We start from the raw sequence: 21,162 nt of genomic DNA, 5'->3' as shown, positions 1-21,162 counted from the left end.
GAGTCTCTTGGCACAATATGTGATCGTTGCGATCTATACTATGTAGCCTCATTAAAAGAATTTGACTAGAGAGAACTATGCGATCATTGTATCATTGGTGTTGTATTATATCTCGCTGGAAGGAAGCCCGGTGCAAAGTTCAGTAAATGTGTTCTAGCAGCCTAGTAATGGACATACAAAAAGCTGACTGTATTTTCGACATGTCCTACCTGTGGAATGTGCTCCTCCTCATTTGTCCACATTCCTGCTTTCTAGCTCATGAAATTGTACACGCCCTTCAACGTTTGTACAACAGGTGAGCCCTTCCTATGGCTAAGTACCCCCTTCCGGCCTATGCATGCTCATATGAACGTAATAGAGAATAATATAAGCCAGAAGTCTTTCAACCTAGGGTTCTCCAGTTGATACTACAACTCCTAGCATAGCATGACCCCCTCCTGCTGGGAGTTGTAGTTTAGCAAGATTAAGTCAATGAAGTCTTGAGTATGAAGTCCTGACTGTCCCACTCAAGTACAAATTCCATTCATGATAATAGTAAAAATTTAGAGCGGCAATAAATGGCATGCTTTTGGGTTTTTTCCTGTGGTTATTCTCACTTTTTGCAAATTATTGTATTCACCACCAAGAGGAGTGTGGAAGGGAAACCTATGTTATGTGGGCTGGTATAGCACGTTAGAGCCAGCTCTGTGTTTTTTAAAGTACTATCCCTGTATATTCAGTAGAAATTACCTCTCTACCCTTTGGCATTTTGAAATGAGTCTTTGACCCGTCCTGCGTCTGGTACGTTGTACCTGTACTTGCAGAATACATTTATGATTTAGTACAGTAGCTGGATTTGCTATTGTATTGACCAGGATGTAAAAATTATTCTGCAGTTACACAGAAAAATTTGCAATGAAACACCCAACAACTTTATTGGTCACACCTTTTGTTGCTGACCTCTTGACTTTAATGGGGGAAAAATAATTTTGCATTGTGAGATGCTTGTATAAATTGTGATCTGGTACCACAATGTGGTTTTCTGGAGAAGCCGTTCTAGGAAAACCTTTTTGTAGGACATTCTTTAGCAAAAGCTGCGGCTGCTATCATGGCAAGTCCAGAGAGGATGCACTCTAGACGTGCAGAATGGTCCCCAACCCCCTTCCTTTCCAGGTGTGATGCTGGTGGTGGGAGCGTAATCTCCCATGTCGCAAAGGGGCATAATATATCTTAAAAAAATAAAAAAAATCGGCTTTCTTAATCTTGGAATGCCCATGTCTCCTTTTTATTATTCTATTGTAGATATTTTACATTACCAATGCAGCCCAAATATCTTCCCCCATTGAAGCAGTAATGACTCGGTCCTAAGCCAGCACTCGGTGCCCTAGCCATTCCTTACATGCCGGTGGTAAGAGACTATCCACACCCACCATTTACGGTAACAGGATCTGCAGCTGCTTTTGAAAGTAGTATATGAATATATTGAAGTACAACATGAATATGTTATTACTTGGAATGTAGACACATTAAATGTTTGATTCTGTGGTCTCTGCTGGTATAATCCAGTCATCATTTTTTTGTTCTCTGAATGCTTCCATATAAAATCTAAAGCATACGACGGTACAGTAAAGACCCAATGCACTATAATGCATTACCATGCACGCTGTACAAAACTGAGCCATGATACGGCGGTGTACGTAAGGTCTTATTCCGCATACCTCGTGTGTGATTCACAAAATTCTGGGGAAAAAAAAATCTTTAGGTTAAGATTCTATAGGATTTTGGTACTGTATTTTCAAAGTGATAGCTGCAGCTAGTGGTTTCCAACTTCTTAGTCTTTGCTTCCATGTACTGTAGGTTAAAACTGGTGCAAAACACGTAACCTCAGGCTAAATTCTCAGAGCCATGTGCACGGAGTCTGTACGGTGCGACACGCAAGTCCCTACAGGTCCAGATTCTGTAGGAGTCCATATGAAATCTGAAGCACATGGTGGGATATTATGGCCTTAGATTTCTATGTAGGCCGTATTCAGGATCCGATTAACAGTGATCCATGTTATGGTTGTGTGCTTGAGATCTTCGCTGATTCCATGTAATCCACCCGCGACACCTGGAACCTCACTGTTCTTCCAAGCCAAAAGTCAAAAAACCTTGTGATAGTTTCTTTTAGTTAGTTGTTGTAGAAACGCAAAAGTAGTCGTTTCTTCTTCTTATCCTTGTGTTCACCCCCTATTTTTACATCCAATGCAAAAGGTAAAGGGCTTGGGCTTCGTTCATTCGTCAGCTTCCCGTTCTAACGTTCCTTCAGAGCTTCCCGTCAGAACGGGACCCTGAATTAAACAAACTAAACCATAGGTTTCCGTTTGCATCACCTTTGATTTCAATGTTGACAGATCCGATCCCAATTTCCATTTGTCTCGGTTGTGAAAGGGTTCCGCCGTTTTGATGGAATCAATAGCATAGTTGACTACGCTATTAATTCCGTCAAAACAATGGAACCCTTGCACAACTGAGACAAACTGAAACCATTGGCACCGGGTCTGTCACTATTGAAATCAATGGTGATGCAAACGAAAACCTATGGTTTCCATCTGTCAGGGTCCCGTTCTGACTGGGAACGAAGCCTCATTCGTTTCGTGCTATAGATAAGCCCTTCTCTAAGGAAAACGCTATATCTCAAAAAGTGTAAGTGTGTTTTATCTCCTCTATTGGAGGTCTCTTTGCTTTTAACTTGTGGATTAAAAGTCCTTTTACACCGGCCTACACTCTGCTGGTGCAGCAAGCGCCGGTCAACGAGACCTCATTGATCGGCGCTCGTTAGCTCTCCGTGACAGGAGCAATGTATGGGGACGAGTGGTCGTTACTCCGATCGCTCGTCCCCATACATTATTATCATGTCGGCAGCGCATCTCCCTGTTTGTTGTGACTTTGTCTGAATATCAGGGTTTCTGGTTTGCAGAGTACAAAGAGCTGTGGAAATGTTTGTTGTACAGCCGAGTAACTGATAACTTGTCTTGTGACCCGGGTATGCCCTCATCTATCCATGTCTGGCAGGTAATTGCAAAGCCCAAACGCATTTCCGTATTCTTCCATTGTAAAAACAAACATTTCATCTCTGCCCGGCTGTCTTTGTAAGAGACGAGATTGTTCCTGTGGTTGTTGCTTCGCTGCCTAAACTTTTACAGCAACTTTACAGATTTCTGTTTTGACCTATTAGATATTGCAGTTATGTCCAAATTGTCCATTTTTTTTTCTTATTGAAGGCATAAAGCTGTAAATATCATACTCTCCAATTAAACCATAAGGGTATATTCGCTTATTGTGTTTGAGCTGATGGTTTTTTGTGTTTTCCCAAGAATATACACTAAATTTAACGGCAACTGGATTTGTTTTCTTTGCTTCACATATAAAATGATTTCGGATGAAAAGTAATACTGTAGTGAAGTCCAAGCTGGATTAGATTGATGGTGTGCAATGATGACACACCCCTGTTGATATTTGATCATATCATTATTTGGCATGGCTAATGTTCTTATTTGGCTTTTCCTTGGTATTTTTTATTTTATTTTATTTTTTCTTGTGGGTGCCACGGTTGTATGTCCCATGGGGCCTCTGAGTCCCATCACCTGTAGCAGAAAAGGGAGGAAAGAACTGGTCTGAGGGTCACGCTGCACTTTTAGTCGACCAGAAATATGGAGCCACATAGTGCTGGGCCCTACTGTATTGTGGTTGGGGAGGGGGGGGGGGAATGTACTTTTGTGTGTCAAATGCTTTTTATTTTTTTACTCCTTGAAGAATCCTCATGATGGTTACATTAAATACCCCAGTAAAAATGTATTGGGACCATGATGCTTTATGGTGTCCCAGTCCAACTTTTTTAGCCTAAGTTAGAATAACGCTTACTGCCCTATGGGGTAATCGGCCGGTTGCCGGCCCAAAATGTTTTGATTGCAAATGAAGCATGTCCAGTTTTGTAATGGCAAATGGCAATATATACAGAAATATGTTTTTGCCCAAATGAATAAGTTGCTTTCAAAGAATTTTAATGGTGGTATTTGTCAGCTGAGATCTGTGATATTTCCAACAATCCTCCTGTCAGTGGAAAATTGTACTAGTAGAGATGTAGAGACCGGTATCTTCTGACTTATTAACCCAAGTACTGAGAATTAGTATGGCGTTTGTATGTTCTTCATGTGTTTGCGTGGTAGCTACATGTATTTACAGACTTTCTGTTTTGTGCTTCAGAAAGCGCATGTGAAAGGACCCTAATGAAATAACCTAATCCTGCCATGTAGCTCAAGTATTACTACTACTCTATTGACTTTACTTGATTATATTATATCTTTCTTTCATATCAAGGTATTCCCTACATTTTCCAATGAAGACTATGACCGACGTAATGAAGAGGTGGACCCCGTTGCTGCTTCGGCTGAGTATGAATTGGAAAAAAGAGTAGAAAAAATGGATGTTTTCCCTGTCGAAATTGAAAAAGGTATTTTTTACTCTTGTAATCTTCGTGCTTGTGGTTTAATAGATATGTTTTTGTTTTTTTATGGGGCAGTAATTTTTTTTATATATTTTTTTTTACAATGGTGTGTGTATAACTTCAGGCTGCTCTTCATGCATTCACTTATGTGATCAACTGTGTGTGGTAGTTCTAATTCACCTAGGTACCCGGCCTGTGGTACATGAACCCCATGAGGCCCATGTTGTGTCTCCAGGGAATACTTGCACTGTGCTTCAGAGGACGTGTCACGTCTGTCTGTTTTTTCGTAAATAATTGTATTTCTAATAACATAACAATTCTAGACCAATTTTCTTAGAACGCTACGTTGTGCCGTTCCTCTGTTACTCCTAGAAATTTGTGAATAAATTGACAACTTGGGTGTTACCAGTAGGTTGGGGGGGGGTCGCCACACTGACAGCGCTGATTGAACCTGGTCCGTCTGAGTGACATTGTGTAGGGACACACCCCTTACAGATCTTATTCCCAATGACATCCCTTAGAGCCCTGGAAGACCACCGTAGTTGTTTGTAAAATATTGGTAGGCATTATTAATTCGGGACTTAAATTTTTTTTTTACAAAATGTATCTACCAACCTATCGTTGTGATCGTGGAGAAAAAAACTGGCTAAAATCGGCCTACAGATGACCAGTTCTGTGATTGCTATTATGATTCTTTTCTTAATTTTGCTGTTGATTTTTCCCCCCCCCCCCCTCTCCATTTTGTTTTCTTTTTTTTTTTGTCTTCCCCAGCCCCCCTCCCTCAACATTTGATTCCGACATGTTTGGGCACTGCGTTGCCCTATTTGACTGTATGTAATGTTATTTCTTTTACATATAACAATAGTTGTAGAGCAGAGCAAAACACTAAAAGAATCGCTCAAGACGAGACAAGCTGAGTCCTGCACTCAGCAATGATACAATCTCAAAATAGCATGTAATATATACACACTGGCAGTCTCTGGAGTAGAAGCTCAAGCGAACCAGACAGAAGATAGCGGTGTGACCGAGTGTAGCGCAATGCTCCACCGCTTGATGTTTGAAGTCGAGGCCTTTCCCGCTTGTAGTTGGGCATTCCCTGGCAAACGCTCGTTCACCTCTCCGCTGCCCAAAGTACAGATCCCTATTGGGACCCAAAATCTCCAACTGACTGTAGTAAGCTTCTGTGAAGTGGACACATACCAGCAAGAGACTATCATCGGACCTGGGTTTCCTTCTGGGATCTTGTGCAGCACGGGAAGAATTGTAAGGGGGGGCAAAAAAACGACCGAGTGGAATCTGCAACAGGGTTATAATATTATTATTATTATTATTATTATTATTATTATTATTATTTATTATTATTATTTTTTTTTGCGCTCGAATAGTTAAAAGTTACAAGATACAATCTTGATTAAAAGCATATCCTCTCACGTCATGTAGTAGAATTCCAGGATCACACTTGGAATTCTACTTTCACTGTGTGCGATCCTGGAATTCTACTACACCATGTGAGATTTTTGTTTTTTTTTGTCAAGATTGTATTTTGTAAGTTTTAACTAGAGTGCAGAAATTACTGCTACACAGATTCCACCCAGTCGTTGTTTCTCTTCCTTTTCCCCCCTCTTACAATCCCACCCGTGCTGTAAAAAGATCCCAGATGTAAAACCAGGTCCAATGATCATCTTTTGCTAATGTGTGTCCACTTTCTAGAAGCTTTCTATGGTCCGCAAAATATTTTTGGTCCTAACAGGGATCCGTACTTCAGGCAGCGCAGAGGAGAATGAGGGTTTGCCAATAAACTGTTGAACTGGGAGGCAATACAAGCGGGGAAGGATTTGACTTAAACTCCAAGCGGTGGAGCAGTAAGCTACACTCTCACACCGCTATATGTGTGCTGTTCGGTTGCGTTTCTAGCTCTGAGACTGCCAGTGTGTATATGTTATTTCTTTGTATTTGGTGCTGCTTGCACTTTTCCTATATTGAGGATGTTGTGGAAGAAAAAAAAAAATATATATATAAAGTTTTAAAAGCTATTCCTGCACTTAAGTATTTGTTGACATCAAATTACTTGGTTTGTGTAATCATCGCTATACGTGGGAATTCTTAGACATGATCTCCAGCTATTTCTGATATTTCTAGCTGTTATGGTTATGCGAAGGTCTACTCTTCTTCATCATGGCTTGCTTTGTGTGTACTTTGTATCCCTGCTTCTATTTTTCTTGCATGTGTTTTTATCTCTGCCCAGGTGACAGTGGACTTGGAATCAGCATTATCGGTATGGGGGTTGGCGCAGACCAGGGTCTGGAGAAGCTGGGAATATTTGTAAAAACTATTACAGAGGGAGGAGCTGCTCAGCGAGACGGACGGTAAGTAATTTTTTTTTTGCTGGATATTGTTTTATTTGACTTTTTTGGCACAAATGACAATTGGGGGACTCCTGTAATATGAGAACTCCCTGTAATGAATGCCCTTTAATTCTATTGGCAGCAGGTCTGAATACTAAAGCTATACAGTAATCAGTTTATAAACAATCTAAGGCCTCCTTCACACGCAGCTTTTTTTTCATGAAAAAAATGCATTTTATAACACCAAAGTTTTAAAAAAAAAATTGTGGTTTTTACTCCAGTTTTTCATGTGGTGTCATATTGTACCTGCTTTTTTTTTGGGCGTTTTTAAAGTCCTATAGAGAAGCCTATGGAAGAATGCTTGAAAACGCCACTCCCAGAATGCAGTTGTGTGTAGTGCGTTTGATATTTTACTATAGACTTTAATGTAACATCTGGCCGTGCTGAAAAAAGCACCACAGAACAGCATCAAAACGCAGCATTAATTCTGCCTAGAAGTCACTATTCAGTCCAGCCTAAAGGTACATTTTGTCTAGCTGTGCATGTGTGAGGCTCACTCTATTCAAGTGTATAGGAGTTAGTCACCCTGTTCTAATGTGTGAGGGTCCTAGGAGTAGGACCTTATTGCATTTCCTGTGGGTATGCCATACATGTGTTCGATAGGACAACTCTTTTGAATAGCAATTCCTTTATTTGAGGGTTGCACAAAACCCAGAAGCTAGGTAGCCAATGCTCCTAGTAATGTCCTACTGGCGCCTGACTTTCTGGACTGTTTTCTATTGATCTCTATGACCGTTCTGCTTGCTGAACTGCTAAAAAAGGGAGAGTTATTACTTGTAGTTCCTGGAAAAGTTCATCGAAACATGCGGGACTGTGGAGAATTTCCGTCTTTCTGAGGATGCTCTGCCGACTTGTAAGCAGGTGGGGCTATTTTGCCTATTAGAATCCATAAACCGCAGCCTGTAGTCCGCTTCACAGGCCTATTTTTCCTGTAGGTATAGGGTGGCAACGCTCTTAACACTATATTAGGGAATCCTCATTTTAGCAGTTGTCTTATCATGGTTACAATGCTAAACCCTCCTGTAGCTTGCTGATTATTAATAGTGAAGTAATTGTCGGAAACACTAGATATTCCGTATTGTGTGAATGTTTGCCAAGGCGTTTTTAACATTTTTAATGACCGCCTGCTGTTTTTTGATGGCGGTAAGTGTTCTTAGTTTAAAGCAACGTCTTTCGGCATTGCTGTAGAAAAGGCTTCTCCGCACTCCCGTGAGTGCTCATTCTCTAAGCAGAAGCTGTGACTTACAGCTCCTGAACTGAGAGCAGCCTGCTTAAATACAGCTGGGATCAGAAAAACTTCGACACCAGCTGCTTAACCCGTGACGCGGCATGATCAAAGGGGACTACCCTTTTCGATCGCGTCACTGGAAACCCGGTGACTCAATTGGAGACTGGGGGAACCCTCTGCAGTCAGCCCTGGGGACCTTGAAAGGACCCCAGGGCTCTCTGCTCAGTAAGCCTGCTGTTATGGCACACTGTGTTGTCCTAACAGCAGGCTGTGTGATAGTGATACTGTATAATGTATTATGCGAATACATTAGAAGTAAAAAAAATAAATCAAAGTTATCCCTTCACAGGATTTTAAAAAAAATATAGCGAAAAAGTCCTTATTTAGCATAAAATATATTTTTATTGCCCATATATTACATAAAAACAGCCTACACATCATCGGTATTTACCCCACTGTAATACCCCGAAGAATTGTATAACAGACTACTTGTCTTGAAACGTTCACTGGATAAAAAAAAAACAACAATGCCGAAAATCGCTTTTTCCTATATTCACACCTAAAAAATAAATTACATAACTTACACAGTAATTTATTTGTACCACCAAACTGCACAGAAAAAAAAAATACAATATCTCCTGCATAAAACAAGGGCTCATACAGTCACGTCAATGGAAAAATAAAAGTTCTGTCTTCTGAAAGGCAGAGCCAAAAACCCAAAAAAATGATCATTTTGCATTACAGCTATTAAGAGAAGGTAATAAGAATGCTCGTTCCCGATCATTTGCTGGTGTGACCGAACGCTCTTTCCCAAACATTTATGTCCATTAAAGCGGTTTTACCATAATCAATATTTATCACCTATCAACAGGATAGGTGATAAATATCTGATTGGTGAGAGTCCCTGCGGTTGGACAACTACGCACTCACCTGGCCGTCCCTGTGCGCTCCGTATGAATGGAGTGGTTGCTCCACTAAAGACGTTCTCTCCGGTAGCACCATAGAAAGTGAATGGAGCAGTGGCCGAGCATGCGCAGTACTGCTCCATTCATATGGGACCCACAGGTACAGCCAGGTAAGCGTGTTCTTGGAATCGTTGGGGGTCCCAGTGGTTGGACCCCCACCGATCAGATATTTATTACCTATCCTGTGAATAGGTGATTGATATAGATTATGGGAGAACCCCTTTAAGTCTTTGCATATCTTATTTTTACCTCTGTATTTGTATCATGTTCTGCTTATTTGGGATATGACTGTATACAGAATAATATTACATCATGTAAGGAAAATATTTTCAATTCCGATGACTGTGCAGTCACATCCCATATTAATAATGTATTTGTATAATCGGTGTGTCTATATGAACATTTTTTACAATGCTGATGGCTGAGTGCAGTGATCTCCAAACACAGGACTGTGACATAACCGGACCTGTTTCGGAGAAGGGCACCCGCATGAAACTGATCAGCGGTGGAAACGATAGAGGCAATACAAAAACATAAGAGAACAACATTTTTTTTCATATATGTTTAACTCCTGGAGAATCTATTTAGTCAGTAATAATTATTTTGTTACCATACCATGGGCTGTGACTATAGAGCAAGGCATTCAGCATACCACAGAGCTATGTGTCTGGTTAAACGTGTGCCCGGCGTGATGTAATGTTTACATTGTCCTACATTCTACACGCCACCTGTGCACAAATCCATGAACATAGTGAGGTGGCGGCTCGCCAATCCTGCAACTGTAGCGTCTACAGGTCTCTCGCCCTTGTTTAATGTCGGGAATTCTGCATTCGTCACATGTATTTCTATTCTTAGTGAACATTATCACGTGCCACTTACTCTATATTGTAGGACTCCATTTTTTTTTTTTTGTAGATCCCATTGCATTCTGTCCCGGAAGGTGGACATCATAGAAATCAGAGCGGAGACTGAACGTATAACCTCCATGTAATACTGCATTTTCACTGCACCAGAAATTTTAACAACTTCCCCTGGCAATAACCGCTTCTTGCCGGGGAGGTGGGAATTTCAGAAAGGGAACCCTGACAATATATCTGATCAGCGCACCAGCTTCGTTTTCACTTATTTCTACGTTGTAGCTCTTTTTGGGAAAACTTGGTGACAACCATATGGCTGCTGTTGTGGTTGTGTTCAGATGGCACTGGTTTCTTTTGGGTGCTCGAGGTAGGGTCCCAACCCGGGTATAGGTTAAGAATTTGTAGTCGGCACACCTTGCTTGTGTTACAAAAATATATATCTTTATTGGATGGATGCCAGAGGCTACATGTGCGACGTCGACGTTTCGGTCGATAAGACCTTCGTCGGGCACTGAGCCGTGCTGGGGACTGGATCGGTGCAAAATATAATGCGTATGTAGCGCTGCTATAGTGAGTACCGGGCGGCTTACCTCAGTGCCCATCAAGAGCGGTAAGCCGCCCAGTACTCACTATAGCAGCGCTACATACGCATTATATTTTGCACCGATCCAGTCCCCAGCACGGCTCAGTGCCCGACGAAGGTCTTATCGACCAAAACGTCGACGTCGCACATGTAGCCTCTGGCATCCATCCAATAAAGATATATATTTTTGTAACACAAGCAAGGTGTGCCGACTACAAATTCTTAACCATATGGCTGCCATCGCAGCTGCCACAAGGGAAATCACCCAGCTTTTCCAGAATCCTGACTTGCAAATTTTCCTCTTTGTACAAGTGACATCCTCTACTCTCCCATAATGTTAACAGCTTTGCTTGAAACCTATAATTTGTCACATTTACACCACTGATGTTTTACACCATTAAATATATAGTACATACTCTGAATAATTGTATTGACACATTTCATCATACTAGTAATACAGCAGTGAGGACAAGTCAGGGCATAACCGTTTAACGTGTTATTCATTAATATCACAAAATATACGTTTTATTTATGCACAATTCAATTTTTGTTCGGTTTATTTTTCTGAACCCTCAGAATTGTTCAGATCATAAAGATGCCTATATGTGAATATGTAAAAAAAAAAATATTATTTCAATGCAAGGCAAATTTGACCTGTGTAAATTTGACTATTGCAGGACACCATCGCCGCAGGTCTCTGTCAATACTGGTTCTTATTTCCTAATCATGTCTGTTAATTATTGAAACCTCTATTGCTCGGGACAGGAATCTGAGCGGTCTCTTCTTTTTGCCTTCTTGCATTTTTAATCTTTGATAAACTTCTTCCTTCTTTCTTCATCTTTTTTTTCTTTTCTTTAGAATTCAAGTCAATGACCAAATTGTAGAAGTCGATGGTACAAGCCTTGTTGGGGTGACACAACATTTTGCAGCTACGGTACTCAAAAATACCAAAGGTACAGTCAGGTGGGTACATCTTCAAGGCTCATTTCAACTAAGTTATGTGCAGGAAACTATGAATGTATTATTTGGGTCCACAACTAATCTGCAGGATTTGTATGTTTACTGGATTAGGGCCCACCCACATTTATTAAGATTGACATTTCAGATGCCAGTTTAAAATATTAAGTGTGTGTGTGTGTGTGTATGTGTATATATATATATATATATATATAATTTATTTATTGGAGTCAATTGTTGCAAATTAATTAAAATAAATTTCTCACACTTTGTACTGTCCTAAAGTCAGAAAACAAAATTATATGCCTGCTATGAGCTAGCATATATGTGATATGTGCCAAAATTTGAGACGTTTTCTGGCTTTAATATTAGTCTGACAGTTGCAGGCCACGTTTACTTTTCTGGGCACTTTTCAAAACTGGCGTGTGCTGAGAATAGTTGCAAAAAATGGCATTCGCCATGATTTGCAACTTTTTGGGCGTAAACTTAAAAAAAACAAAAACTGGCGTAAACTGATTAATAAAAAAGTCTTGATAAGGTATCCGTTTTTGTGTACAGATGGAAACCAGCAGTGTGACTCCTTTCTTATAAGTAGTGGATTGAACATCAGTAAAAATACGTGTATATCTGGATGTAGGGAAGCCTCGCTGACTTTGACTATTGGTGCGACATCTAGATGCTAAATGTTCTACTAGCACTAGGTGGGGTCTGATCTTTCCCTTTTCTTTAAGGGATAGGGTCCCGAAAACCATTTAGCGTTAAACATGTTGTAAAATTTAGTTTTGAGTTTGTTAGGAGCACTTGTTGGCAGCCAATTATTAGGCCCGGGTATCTATCTGGCTGTTATGGGGGTAACCTACTATTATTGTTCCCACTACTTTTTTAGTTCATTGTAAAACACTGTGCTACACTGTTGTATAGAATAGGCAATTTGGGCTCAAAGACCCCCTCGGGCTATAATGAGGGTCCTTATTAAAGGCTGCACATTTAAGACGCTGGGTTTTATAGGGTTCATGAGCAGCCCTGTGTAGTAAAACTTTGACTGATTATTATAATACACTAAATTGTCATGTAGTTTTATGTCTGGTCGCACTTATTGCTGCTTCTAACAAGTTGTCACTGGCAAACAAGCAATATATTTGGTCACTGCCTCCAACTAGATGGCCATCTTATTTTATGGATTTCTCTGTGCTGCTGTGAGCATTACATTGTTCTAATGGAGCAATCGTTGCCACATGCTGTTTAGCAAACTGCAAGTCCATAAAATTCTGAATACTCCCTAATGAATAATTATGGAAATATTTCAGCACTTCAGAGGGCGCCAGGACAAACTTGGCTTTGAGTGACGATTTGGGTCCCGGGAAAAGGCCCCTGACAAACTTAAGATTAGAGGAAAAATGGCCATATACTAGTTATAATCATAAGTTGGAACAGTAACCAAAGTTTAATTGTCTGTTTTTACTTATAGAGGTTGTGTGTGTGTGTGTGTGTGTGTGTGTGTGTGTGTGTGTGTGTGTGTGTCCGTTTTTGAGACCACGAAAAGTTCAGCCATATTGGTTGTCACCTTTTCAATTCGCTACTCCGAAACTGATGACCAACTGTTCTTTTCTCATCACACTCAGTAATAAAATAATGATTTACCATAAGTTTCTCGATTCCAATTAAAAAAAATTACCATATTGGCCGCACTTACTGTTGTCACCTTTGCAAAAATGGTCGTAAAACATAACTAAAAAAAAAAATCTTTGGCTCCTGCTCTAACTTCTGATTTACTGAAAAGCCAATTTTACGTTCCCGGATAGTAATCCTCCTTAATGTTCATTCGGAGCAACAGCAAATAAGTCCTGGGAAGAGCACCTTTTAAAAGGTTTCTCATACAGGGACTATTAGTGTGAATACTCTGTCCAATCTTCTTGGCTGGCCATCACCTTTATTTCTTACACTTTGGAAGTCGTGTGAAGTTTAGAGGCTGTAATGTAGAGCATTCAGTGACCGGATAATAAAGGGTTACAGCGTCCACTACTGCGCTGGATTTCCCCCCGATGAAGCCTTTTGTATACATACTAAGCTCTGTACTTATGCCGGCAGCTGTCCCCGTATCCTCTGAGACCACAGTATTTCCTCTCATCCTTACCAGGAGGGTGTGCTGTGCTTACGAGTCACTCAAAATATAGAATCTGACCCAATGACGCAGCTTGTGGAAATGCCTCATAAGTACTAATAAAAGTACATGCTCGTTCATTTGTTTGCCGTGTAGTCTGGATACTTGTTGCGCTCATCTAGCTAAATATTATGCAGTTCGGAATAGGGCTGGGTAGTATACCGCAGCACTGCACAGCCATAAAATACCAATATTCCACATTTCTAATATGGCAGGATTTTGTCTGCACGCCGGGATAATTGGACCAGTCAACCGCACACGTAACTCAACTTAGCAACGCTCGTTGAGGAAAAATCCAAACTCAATAAACATAGACTTTTTACACTTAGTTCTCTGAGAGAAATAATGTTGATGTTCTATGGTTTCTCAGATGCCATGGAGTCACTTACATGTTTAAAATTCTAATTGCATGCATAGCGGCATTGTTGTAGAGTGACCTTGTCAGGTAAACGTGCCTTGTAGCTATTTACCTGTTGACATCAATGATGACACCGGCTTGTCACATGTACAGGATGCACTTTGCTGGGAGTTAATGTTAGATTTCACTCCCTAGGTTGTTGCTTCTCATCAACTGTTTTAAAAACTGTAAATGGTTAAAGAAAACATCCAAAAGTAGTGGGTAAAATAACCTGTATTGCAAATGAAAGATGTTGGGGAAAAAATACTGTAAATGGGCTGTCTCATGAAGAAAACCCCTGTCCATATGACCATTTAAGGCATTTGGACATCATAGAGGGCGGTCCCACTAATCAAGACCTTCCATGCAGCTACCCCGCTAACCAATGTTATTGTTTGGGGTTAGAAGCTGGACCGGCAGCCATCAGCTGATCGCTGGACCGCCTTCTATTTTAAAAAGGATTGTCTTTGAGACCACCCCTTTTTTATAGGTTTTGTGCTGATCTTGGGGACCACAGCTGTGGTGTTAAGGGGGTTGTCCCAACAGGACAACGACCATTTCTTAGAATACAGTAAAATCTCTTTGAGACGACCACCCAGAATTGCAGTGGACAGTGTGCTCCTAGGGGTGTTTTTCTCAAAGATGATGTCCATTATGCATACGATATGGTGGAACTGAAAATATGTCACAGGAAATCCGGTTTAGATAAGGGATGGTCTTTTCAAAGAGGTGTTTATATATTTTTTGTTTTTTTGAGAGGTTTCACTGCTTGGTGGCTTCAAGTCTGCCAGAGCCGTAGACCTTCTTAGAAGCGGCTCCCCGCTCATGGAGGGGGGGGGGGGGCAGCTTACCCATCATTGGTTTCTTGTTTCTATAGGTCAAAATAAGCTTTGTGTATATTCAATGTCCTTTAATTTTAGGTTCCTTATTGGGAGAGAGAAACCAGGGGCACAGAGTGAAGTGGCTCGGCTCATCAGTGAGACTCTGGAGCAGGAGAGATGTCATCAGCAGATGTATGACCAGCAGTACTCGGAGGGAAGCACCGGGCAGGTAGAGGAGTAACTTTTGTCCTATTTTCTTATGACTTGTATTATAGAAATGCTGTAGCTTCTCTTTGATCATAAAATATGAATTAACCCCTTAAGGACGAGGACTAGTTGGCACGTTCACGACGCAGCCCCATTTTTCAAATCTGACATGCCACTTTATGTGGTAATAACTTTGGATTGCTTTTATCTCTATCCAAGCGATTCTGAAAAAGTCGAACAGTCATGAAGCGGCTGAGGGCTCACACGTGCACTTCAGCTGCTTCGTTCTAGCGATTGGTGGGGGTCTCAGTGCTCGGACCCCCACCAATCCGATCTTCTGACATGTCACTATGGCATGTCAGAAGTTTGTCAAACGTTTAGCTACACTTTAAAGCAAAGTGGGGGATGAAATGTACAAATTAAATTTTTTTTTGTTGCAGAAATTCATTTTTAATCCTTATTTTACCTGTAACAAGGTTTTACCAGGTATTATTTATTGCCCAGATTCTGCAGTTTTTAGAAATATCCCACATGTGGCTCTAGTGTGGTAATGGACTGAAGCATCGGCCTCCGAAGCAAAGGAGCACCTAGTGGATTTTGGGGCCTTTTTATTACAATATATTTTAGGCACCATGTCAGGTTTGAAGAGGTCTTGTGGGGCCAAAACAGTTGAAACACCCTGAAAAGACACTATTTGACAAACTACACTCCTCAAGGAATTTATCAAGGGGTGTAGTTAGCATTTTGACCCCACAGTTTTTTTTGCTGAATATAGTGGAATGAAGCAGTGAAAATCTTCTGAGCACAGCAATTCTCCCATATGTGGTAATAATTTGCTGTTTGGACCCACGGCAGGGCTTAGAACCCCCCCCCCCCCAAAAGCGACCCCATTTGGGAAACTACACCCTTGAAGGAGTTTAACAAGGGGTATAGTGAGCATTTTGGCCCCACAGGTTTTTTTGCTGAATTTTGTGGAATTCAGACATAAAATTGAAAAGCTACATTTTTTCCGATTAAAACGTGAACATTTTCCATTTTTACAAGGAATAAAGGAGAAGAGGCACCCTAACATTTGAAAAGCAATTTCTCCCGATTACGTCAATACCCCATAAGTGGTCATAAACTGCGGTTTGGACACACGGCAGGGCTCAGAAGGGAAAGCGCACCATTTGGAGCTCCAATTTTGCTGGAATGGTTTTCGGGTGCCATGTCACATTTGCAAAGTGCCTGCGGGGCTAAAACAGTAGGAACCCCCCAAAAGTGACCCCATTTGGGAAACTACTCCCCTTAAGGAATCTATCTAGGGATATAGTGAGCATTTAGACCCCACCGGTCTTTTGCAGAATTTATTGGAATTAGGCCGTAAAAATTAATATTAACATTTTTTCCACTAAAAAGTTGAATTTTTGTCATTTTCACAAGGGATAAAGGTGAAAAATAACCCCAATATTTGTAAAGCAATTTATCCTGAGCACGGTAATACCCCACATGTGGTCATAAACTGCTGTTTGGACACACGCATTCAGATTTTGCTGGATTGGTTTTTGGGCGCCATGTTGCATTTGCAAAACCTTAAATTACCAGAGTACAGTGGAATCCACCAAGAAGTGACCCCATTTTAGAAACTACACCCCTCAAGGCATTTATCATTTGTCTGGACATATGACAGGGCTCAGACGTGAAGAGTACCATGCGTATTTGAGGTCTGTTTTGGTGATTTTCACAGCATTGGCCCACAATTGCAGGGCTCTGAGGTCAAATCGTAAAACCGCCAAGTAGTGAAGCCTATTTTGGAAACTACACCCCTTAAGGCATTTTAAGGGGTGTAGTGAGCATTTTGACCCCACAGGTGGTTTTTCATTCGTAATTAATGCGCAACGGATGGTGCAAAGTGAAAATTGCAATTTTTTGCTGATATGCATTTTAGTGCACAATATGTTGTGCCACCAAAGACTACACTTCGTAAACTGCTAAGCTGGTTCACCCGGTTATGGCAATGCCATTTAAGTGGACGTAAACTGCTGTTTGGGTACACTGTAGGGCTCAGATGGGAGGGAGTGCCATTTGGCTTTTGGAGTGCGGACTTAGCTTGGCAGTTTTTCTGTTTGGGGTTTTGCTGGTATTTCAGTTTATAATGTAGGGGCATATGTAATCTGTGAGGGGTACATCAGGGCATAATAAGAGGGTATAATAATGCGGTAAATAAATAATTCAGATATGTGGCCAGTGTCACACTGATAAAAGGTGCCCGATCTTCCAGTTTTGGACACTGCACATTTTGTGTTTTTGTATCACCATATTCTGAGAGCCAGACCTTTTTTTTTCAGTCAAAAAAGCTGTGTAAGGGCTTATTTATTGCGGGACGTGTTGTAGTTTTTATTGGTACTATTTTGGTGTACATAGGACTTTTTGATCACTTTTTATTCCATGTTTTGTCAGGGGTGTTGATAAAAAATAAATAAATAGCGATTCTGGTATTTGTTTTATTTTTTTGTGGTGGTCACCGTGTGGGAAAAATAACATAGTTTTATAGATTGGGTCGCTACGGACGCGGTAATACCAAATATGTGTACTTTTTTTTTTAACATTTTCATTTTTTTCCTGTAATAAAAGTCTTATAGGAAAAAAAGGCACTGTTTGTTATTAACTTGAAACTTTTTTGTTTTTACACTTTTATTCAACATTTTGATTAACTTTTTTTTTTTTGGTCCCACTAGGGGACTTGACAGCCTGCATCTCTGATCTTTACTCTAATGCATTGCGCTACCCACCTAGTGCAATGCATTAGAGCTGTCAGTCATTTACTGGCAGCAAGCCTATTAGGCTTTGGGCTGGGCTTAATGGGCTATCGTACGTGGCAGACCATGAGGCCATTGTTAGGCCTCTGGTTGTCATAGCAACGATCGGCATCCTCACGATCACATCGTGTTGATGCCGATCACTGCAAACCACTAACATGTCGCTTTTGATCACGGCATCTAAGGGGTTAATGGCGGAGAGTGGAGCTATCTCCGCTCCCTGCAGTTACAGCAGCGTCAGCTGTAACATACAGCTGACACCGGCGACTGATGGCGCAGGCTCTGCCTTTGGGAAGGACCTAGCAGGCATCCATACTTGTCAGACAGTTAGGTCTGCCGGAGCAGCCATCGGAACCCCGCAATGAAAACACCATAGATGCAGCGCTCGCTTTGGAGCGCTGCATCTAAGGGGTTAATCGGCCGGATCGGAGGCTAGCTCCGGTCCTGGCCTTGAAGCAGTGAAAGCGTTAAGCTATCACTGCTTTAAAACCGTCTGCAGACACCGTACCCTGTTAATGCTATGAAGTAGTAGTCCGTCAGTTCGCGTTAACAAGACAACGCCTGTGACGTACTACTGCGTCACACAGCGTTAAGATTAGTTGCATCTGGGAATATGCATGAAACTTCTTTGTACTTTTCCATTGCAAAGTTAAACATTTTAATAAACCAGTTTAAAAATGTCTTAATTCTTGTAACCTCTCAGCCTCGTGTTGGAGGACTATAATCTTGTCCAGGTGTTTTGGGAGACATGTGTAGGACATCTGTTTTTTTATTATTTTGTGAAAGTTTACAAATTTAGAACTTTTGACAAGTTTATGCTCTGTCGACAGGAAGAAGATTTTGAAGAGGATGATGAGGATCATCTAGAGTCACATTTACATGGAAATTCTGTTGAAGTGTTTGAGTTGGCAGAAAGTGACGATATAAACTTTCCTTGCGATATGGATGCATCTCAGCTGGCCCTCAAGTTTAAAGAGGTAGACTGCTGCCAATGTGTATTTCTGTTAAACCCTGTTCACTAGCAATTGTACTAAATTATAATTTGTTGCAAAAAAATTATTTTATTTTTTTTATGGATTCCTATGTACAAATTATTTTGTCATTTATTAATACAGGTTTTGCTTTTTTATTTTAGCTACAGCTAAAGTATGCTGTCACAACTGCTGAAGTCAATCAACTGAAAGATCGGGTAAGTCCACAGTTCTAAGTTGTTTTATTTTTTCTGCTTTAAGTGTGTACTAATGCAGACTCCTTCAATTTTCTTGTCACTTTGCTGCTTTTAAGATATCTATATTTTATTGAGGTGTGTGTGTGTGTGACCGTTACATACGAGTAAAGTAGAAACAAGCAGCCTGTATCTTTCCAGCGGTGGGTGACAGATGAGCGTATGGCTGAACAGATGCAAATACGTATTTGACTTGGGGTTTTTCCCCCGATAGTCTCCCTCGTCCTTACACAAACTCATACAAGAAAAGTGATTGGCAGCTTTTCTTAAGTTTGTATACAGGAAGAGCCATCAATCACTATTTATCCCCAAACTCCGTGTTTCACCCTCTATTTTCTGCTACCCTCAGAATAGGGGAGCTTAGTCGACCTGATAGATCCGCTTTAAGAATGGCTATAACTTTCCATGATACAACCATTAATATCCTGATGTGACTCATTTTAGCCAACTTGTTCCCAATAGGAGATCTTTCTTAAAAATATATATTTTTTTAAATCGGGTAACTTTTTATTAAAACAAACAAGTTTTACATTTTCCACAATACTAGCGTATCCCATCCCCTACAAGCACTTACAAGTACCTGCAATGCGAGAAACACACCTGAACCATATCAACATTCCCCACCCATACCTCCCCCTTTCTTAAAAATATTTAGAAGAGATAATAGGAACATTTTACAAGAACTTGTGATATGAAATAACTCTATTTTTGCTCTTGCAACTTGGATGCCTATTTTACATTTTTTAACTGGCGCTGAACGTGGCCGGTTATTGCTGGAAATACCTTAGTCTTCGCACTAATTTTCGTAATTGTCCCCCTATGTTTTCAGCCACTTTTTTTTTTTTTTTCTTTTTAGATCTCTTCGAAACAGACCTTTAGCGGTCCTCTAATAATGTTTTACAGAATGTGATTGTTTTGACAGTTAAGTACAATAGTATGATGGATATATTCCAATTTTTCCTTTTATAGATCAAAGCTGCAGAGAATGAGAAACTGGATTGGGAAACAAACCGACTGAAGTATCAGCAGTCTGTTGAGGAGAACAAGGAAAAGATTAAGAAGTTGGAAACCTACTGGCTGGAGGCTCAGGCACTGTGCAAGACCGTAAATGAACATCTAAAAGAAACACAGGAACAGTATGATACGTTGGAAAAGAAGTACAACAAGGCCAAGAAGTTACTGAAGGATTTTCAGTTGAAGTAGGTTGTGTGCCGCCCTTACCACACATCGCTTACAAACTATTTTCTGTTCTTTAAAGGGGCTTTTCACTGGATAGGTGATAAATGTTAGATCAGTGAGGGTCCGATTGCTGGGACCCCATTCTAGTGATCGGTGGGGGGTCCCAGCAGTCGGACCTTTACCAATCCAATAAATAGATGATTGATTATTTTGGCTGGAATACCCCTTTAAGTTTCATATTATAACTTGGTTTAAAGAGGCTCTGTCACCAGATTTTGCAACCCCTATCTCCTATTGCAGCAGATAGGCGCTGCAATGTAGATTACAATAACGTTTTTATTTTTAAAAAACGAGCATTTTTGGCTAAGTTATGAGCATTTTTGTATTTATGCAAATGAGGCTTGCAAAAGTCCAACTGGGCGTGTTTAAAAGTAAAAGTCCAAGTGGGCGTGTATTATGTGCGTACATCGGGGCGTTTTTACTTCTTTTACTAGCTGGGCGTTCTGATGAGAAGTATCATCCACTTCTCTTCAGAACGCCCAGCTTCTGGCAGTGCAGACACACAGAGAGATCACGCTGTGACGTCACTCACTTCCTGCCCCAGGTCCTGCATCGTGTCGGACGAGCGAGGACACATCGGCACCAGAGGCTACAGTTGATTCTGCAGCAGCATCGGCGTTAGCAGGTAAGTCGATGTAGCTACTTACCTGCAAACGCTGATGCTGCTGCAGAATCAACTGTAGCCTCTGGTGCCGATGTGGCCGACACGATGCAGGACCTGGGGCAGGAAGTGAGTGACGTCACAGCGTGATCTCTCGAACACACACTGTGTCTGCACTGCCAGAAGCTGGGTGTTAACGAACAGAAGTGGATGATGCTGATTCGTCAGCATCATACACTCCCATTCCTAACGC

The 21,162-nt window shown here is 40.9% G+C and overlaps 1 protein-coding gene across 2 annotated transcripts in view; it reads left to right on the top strand.

The window, feature by feature from the left end:
- Nucleotides 1-21,162, top strand: part of LOC142655384 (neurabin-1-like) — a 73,206-nt gene that overhangs the window by 21,802 nt on the left and 30,242 nt on the right. For both annotated transcript variants that reach the window (XM_075829466.1, XM_075829467.1), the window contains exons 3-9: nt 4,339-4,471; nt 6,711-6,831; nt 11,362-11,466; nt 14,939-15,068; nt 18,675-18,821; nt 18,980-19,033; nt 20,039-20,268. In XM_075829466.1, coding sequence (XP_075685581.1) covers nt 4,339-4,471; nt 6,711-6,831; nt 11,362-11,466; nt 14,939-15,068; nt 18,675-18,821; nt 18,980-19,033; nt 20,039-20,268 — 920 coding nt within the window. The remainder of the gene's footprint in view (nt 1-4,338; nt 4,472-6,710; nt 6,832-11,361; nt 11,467-14,938; nt 15,069-18,674; nt 18,822-18,979; nt 19,034-20,038; nt 20,269-21,162) is intronic.

Source organism: Rhinoderma darwinii, chromosome 6 (assembly GCF_050947455.1).
Source record: "Rhinoderma darwinii isolate aRhiDar2 chromosome 6, aRhiDar2.hap1, whole genome shotgun sequence".
NCBI classification, from domain to species: Eukaryota; Metazoa; Chordata; class Amphibia; order Anura; family Rhinodermatidae; genus Rhinoderma; species Rhinoderma darwinii.
This window is presented reverse-complemented; position numbering and strand designations above follow the sequence as displayed.